Genomic DNA, 6,000 nt, shown 5'->3' with positions numbered 1-6,000 from the left:
GCGGCCCCTCCCTGAGTTTTTCAGGAGTTTTCTGCAAGTGTGAAAGCCCGATAACAAACCTTTCTTTGCCCTTCCCTGTACAGAAATTTTGACATTTATAAAGCCAAGGAATTCAACAAAATATATGTAATTGTGTTTGGTCTTTATTGAGGTGAACTCTATAAAGAACAGAGTGCTGACAGCAAGGAAACCATCCTACTTGCAGCCTGTGTGAATACCTTGACGGCACACGCCCGAGCCGTCACACAGCCAGTCTGAAACACACATTACAGTAAATAACTTAATCCTCGCCAAACTTACCTCCGAGGAGCAAATATATTTCTGTGACAGTTGAATCAAAAAATATTCCTGCAACCGAAGCTTCAGTCAGTACTTCCTGTTGGAGAGGAGACCTGATGAGTGCTGTGCTCGACGTCGTTCTGTGTCATGTGTGTGGAGGATGAAAGCATCACACTTGTTTTTTTTTTTTTAACTGACACAAAGCTCCTTTTTTTTTCACACTGTTTACGGTGGAAGAGGAAGTGCTCTTGATGCGGCACAGCTGGAGTCTGCAGAGAGCTCGGTTTTAATTTAGACAAGTTAAGCCTCAGCTTGAAATGACCGTGAATGTGATGTTGGCAGTAGTAAAGTGGGGGTATTAAAACTCTTGTGTGCATAAAGACCGACTTATTATGGACACCTGCAGTATTTCAACTGTGACACGAGGCTGTGAGAGTTAGGTCGAGGCTTTTTGGCCCGGGAGGAGGAATGGTTGAATTTCACACTTTGGCTTCCGCTTTTGCTCGTAAATAGCAGACAGCAGAAAAACCTTTGCAAACATTCATAGTGCATAGTACAGTTGTATTATCTGCAGATAGTTATTTCAATGCCAACTTAACATTTTACACTTAACACATTTGCATTAAACTTTGTATCATTAGAAACCTGGTAGTATTTTTGAATGGTCGTGCATCCCGCCCTCATTATTCCCTGACACAGGATATCTGTGAAAATTTTAAGTTTGAAAAGTTTGAAAAGGAGCCTCCGATGACGCAAAAATCGTAATTTTGCGTCATCAGCGGCTGCTGTGGCTAGAGGGGGTGAAACTTCAACGCTAGTTCCTCATGTTTTCGACCACCGAAGCTACAGACCTATCATAGATCAGTGGGTGGGACCTCACTCCCAGAATCTAAACTTAATGTCCGCCATATTGCTTGGAAGCTATGCTAACAGTGGTGAAGGGATGAAGGGGATTTTGAAGGTCTTGTGCTCTCTACGAGTCGCAATATAGCTGCGAGGCGGCTGCTGCCAACAGGCCGGTCTTATGCATCGGCTGTCGCTGCTGCTGCTGCTGCTGCAGCCGAGACATAATGCCTGCCTGTTGGCGGCGGTGAGGACGAGGAGCCCGGGCCGGCTCGAGCTGGGGCGGACTGGTAGTGTCGGTGCTCTCACTGTTTGCTTATGGACACAGACGTAGAGTCTGTTTTCTGCCAGGAATTTCCAAGATGCCAATTCCTTCTGGAAGAAATCTCGGAATCAGTTGAGGAAACGGCCGTATGTGCTGTAGTAAATATGTCTGTAAATAGAGGACCTTAGTGAGAGTGGCCTGCGGTGCTGTGCATTCTGGGAGTTGTTGTCTTTCATCCACATGAGCCAAAAATACACTTTCTGCCTTTTCTCGGTCAAGAAGGCACCAACTTCAAGATTGATTTCACATTTCTACTACATACTGTATATGACCCAATGTCAATACAGATTCATGTTTCAACGGGTGAAGTATCCCTCTAACTGACTGCATATACTCACAATTTGTGTGGTAGAGCGTCTATTTATGCTCCTTACATTAACCTTAATGTTGTCCTCAGGTTTCTTTCATTTAATTTCCTACAAAATAACATGCATGGATACTACGCACACTACTTATACCCTTCATGATCAATACTTACATTGAAGTATGAGTGCTTAATAAAAATTTATTAATTGTCCTCCAGGGTCAAAAATGGCCCCATGGTGCTATGGGGCAACGGATCACATAAATGTGCTTTGCATTGAAACCCCATTTGATTGAAAATAGCAAAAAGAAAACATGTCCAAACTCATGTAACCACTCTTTTAAAGACTGCTCCAGCAAATAGTGCAACATATTAACTATTATATTAACTGCAAATAATCTGTGGAGATTGTCATCTACATCTACAGTAGATAATATTATTTAAAAGATTCAGAAAATCTGAAGAAGAAAATCAAAAATCATTATTGGATGGCTTTGATGTTCATTAAAACAGACAGGGGTCTGTAGAGGACATCATTGCAGGCTCAGGAACACTTCCAAAATGACATTGTCTGTGGACACATCACTGCATTCACAAAAATAAAGCTGAAACTCATCCATGCAAAGAGGAAACTGTATATAAACTATATACAGGGGTCATTTAAAACGGGCCGAGGCAAAGTGGAAAACTGTCCTCGGGTCTGACATGTCAAAATGTAACTTTCTTTTGGAAATCCTGGAAAGCCTATTCTTTGGGCTGAAGAGGAGAAGGACTGTCTGGCTTGTTATTAGCAAACAGTGCAAAAGCCGGCATCCGTGATGGTGTGGGGGTGCATCATGGTAACCTGCACATTTGTAAATCCTGAACCATGTACAGGTTTTGAAGCACAATATGCTGTCATATCAACAACTTCTTTTTCAATGAAACATGGCGTCTCAATGTCACTGTTTTTATTTACTTTATTTAACAGGGACACATTCAATGAGCTTTGCTTCATATGTAAAATACAAAGTATAGAGTATTGAATTTGTAACCCCGGCTTTAAGGATTAAAACAGAAGAATTAGACTTAAAGAAATACAGAAATAGTGATACTATACAAACACAGACATTATAAACTCAATTCAAAGAAACTTAACAGTCAAATTAGGGTTAAAAGAGGAAACAGTCGATGCTCACAGACTTACCTCAGTTTCAGCCATTATTGACATTTTGCACAACATCAAATCTTTTTAGGATAGGTTGTAAAACATCCACATGTATTCGGATGGTTTTCAGTATTGATGTATAATATTTCCAGTTTTTAAATATTTTGGTTTGGTAGTATGACGATTCCGTATATGGTCAAAATGTGATCGTTTCTTTACTTTGAGGCTTTGGTTCTGAAACTTTTTTTGCAAATCAGTCTTTGAAGTGAAATAAGGAAACAGTAATTCCTCCACACACCGCCCCAAACACAAACACATGCACACAACACAAACATCATTTATCAAGGAAAAACAATTCTGAAGCAGCACATCTGAAAAAAGAGTCGGCTTTTCTTGCACAACTTCACCAACTACCCAAGGTGCATGGAGAGTGAAAAGTTAGCAGACTAATGCAAACCCTCTTACTCAAACTTTCCTCACTCAAGTCTTTGAAAAAGCTAAGTAGTACGGCACTCTCCCCCCCCCCCCCCCACACCCCACATTCCTTTTACAAAGACACACGGCAATGAAAAATGTCAATCAAGATTGTTTAAGGAAATGTCGGAGACTCCATCAGGATTTTTCTGTAAGAATAAAAGAGCTATTAAAGATGTCACAGAGAGAGATTCTGCATCGGGAGAACATCACATTTCTATGCTAATGAGGTCTGTCTGCCTCCGGAGAGCGGCAAGAAGATTGGGGCCAATTTTGTACGTCTCTGTGGGGTCGTAATGTGCAGATGCGTAGATCTCCTCGATGCGTCTGTTGTTGTTGTTGTACCTCACCAAGACTCTGTCCATGTTGCTTTCAGGGTCCTTTCGGTCGTAGTACCTCCTGACGTCATACGGCAGATCCTTGGCATGAGGAGCGTTAAGGTTTCCGATGGTGTAGTACGTGTACTGCCTTTTGTCCCGAATCTGTGGAAGCAGGGGCCCTTTATTAAAAAACTTGTGAAAGCCGTACTCTCCTTTGAGGGGATCGCACAAGGCCACCATGTTGTTGTCCAGGCAGTCTTGGACGTACCACACCAGCAGCTTGAGGCCGTGGCGAGGCGGCGGTTGACCGAACCCGCTGTCCTGCAGCTCCTGGTCTGAATCGAGGGTCTTTAGCGCTGCAGTCAGGATCACCGCCAACACCAACGAGCCATGGAACAGAAACTTCATCCTTTTAGCCTGTTGCCATGGCGAGAAAATCCATTTAAAAAAAATTACTAATTGGCATACCAGTAAATATGTTACAATGTAAATGTAGCACAGCTTACCTCTTTGTTGGAAATACAAGAAGTAAATATTTCTGACACAAAAGGTTCTTTCAACTGCAACGTGAGTCTTTCACCTCCTGCTGCGGATGACAAACCCAATGAGCCCTGTGTGCTCGACTTCTATTTCTGTGTGTGTGTGTGTGTGTGTGTGTGTGTGTGTGTGTGTGTGTGTGTGTGTGTGTGTTCGGTGTGTGTGAGTAGGATGAAAGCAGCAACACTTGTTATATTTGATCCAAGATTAAGCTTTCTTCACTCTCTGTTTATCATGAAAGAGGAAGTGCTCTTGATGCTGCACAGCTGGGGTCTGCCGGAAGTTGAGTTAAGGGGCGTCGGCAGCCTATTGGTTTTAGTGAATGCGCCCCATGTACAGTACAGAGGCTGAAGTCCTTGAAAGCGGGCGGCCCAGGTTCAAATCCGACCTGTGGCTCCTTTCCTAGCGCTCCCTCCCCCTGATGTGTGACTCACTGTCCTGTCTCTCCAATAAAAGCATAAAAAAGCACAAAAATGTTTGGTTAAATGTATACAAGTTAAGCCTCAGTTAAACTGCAGACTGTTGTAATGCAGTGGTATAACACTCTGTGACATGTTCAGTTAAATCCTGCATGTTGACTCTAGCTGTGAAACAGTCTTCACAGATGAGTCGGAGAGTTAAGACAGAAGCTCACAGGACTTTGTGGTCAGGAGGAAGAATAGCTCAAATTCACACTTCTGCTTCCTCTGTGACTCGTAAAAAAATAAAACACATCTGCTGTCAGATAAAGACGGCTCAGTAATGACATGACGTCAGTAACAGAAACAATACAACTTCTAACAGGAGCTGGTTTTGTACAGTTCTGAGTAGTTAAGGATTTAAGAGTGAGTTCGGTGTGCAGAGAGAAGTCACGCTATATGATGACATCATACTCTCCGCTCTGAAAAATTCACATTTTCTTAATTAGTTTGAAAGTTCATTAATTTTTACATTATACACTTCAGCAGACTACAAACTTTACACTGAGAGTTCACACGTGGCCTATTGCCAGTTTATAGTTTTTAATAAGCAGAGCCCTGGTGGTGCAGGCGGAGGCTGATACAGAGATATATATACACACTCCACGCACTTTAGAGCCGTTTGAGATTTCAGTCTGCCGTGTTGTTCACACACTTCACTGATAAACTGAGTGACATTAGAACAGATGATCAATTGAAGCTTTTGTTTCTCGTCCTTCCACCTTCCTGTGTGTGAACACGGGCACCTTCCTAACTCCGCCTACATAAGTCCCTGCTGAAGGGTACTTTATGTTGATATTGTTTTTTTAAATTTTGAACATCTTGATGACTAAAGGAGACATTTTAGTTTCAGACTTTCCCTAGTAGATCGCTTTAGCTGGCTCTAAAGGTCTGGTGGCTTGGAGGTGTCCGATAAATTACAAATCCAGCATTAACACCTGCACTAATGGAAAAGACAATCACAAACACCACAACAACAGCAAAGGAAAAGCCACAATATGAACACAAATAGCCACAATGGAAGTTCATCTTCCATTGTGTGTTGTTTGGCGTTAAGCAGACAGCATACAGCTTTGTGTTGCTGCTAGAAAACAGAATGTGACTTTGAACTGTTAAGATGTGGGCTGTAAAACCAAGTAAGTGAGCTGAAAGAAGCTCAGTAGAAAGCACATGCAGGGTTCCTAAATGTAATAATTTCATCTATTTTCTATATGGAGACATTGATCAGTTAACTTTTCATGCTTTCACTAAAACTATCGTACGTTTTTTTTCTTTTCCCTCAACATCTCTTCAGGGGATTTGTGCTTTTAGTC

General features: G+C 42.0%; 1 protein-coding gene across 1 annotated transcript; it reads right to left on the bottom strand.

Annotated features, from left to right (window-relative positions):
• Positions 1 to 2,692: 2,692 nt before the first annotated feature.
• si:ch211-198c19.1 (uncharacterized protein LOC100151013 homolog) lies at positions 2,693 to 4,358 on the bottom strand. The gene is made up of 2 exons (XM_061049658.1): positions 4,199 to 4,358; positions 2,693 to 4,109 (listed from the first exon to the last, which is right to left on the bottom strand). Exon 2 carries the CDS (start codon positions 4,098 to 4,100, stop codon positions 3,582 to 3,584), a length of 519 nt encoding a protein of 172 aa, XP_060905641.1. The 5' UTR covers positions 4,101 to 4,109; positions 4,199 to 4,358; the 3' UTR covers positions 2,693 to 3,581.
• Between the last annotated feature and the right edge of the window lie 1,642 nt (positions 4,359 to 6,000).

The sequence above is a fragment of the Labrus mixtus genome, chromosome 11 (assembly GCF_963584025.1).
Source record: "Labrus mixtus chromosome 11, fLabMix1.1, whole genome shotgun sequence".
In the NCBI taxonomy this organism is placed as follows: Eukaryota; Metazoa; Chordata; class Actinopteri; order Labriformes; family Labridae; genus Labrus; species Labrus mixtus.
This window is presented reverse-complemented; position numbering and strand designations above follow the sequence as displayed.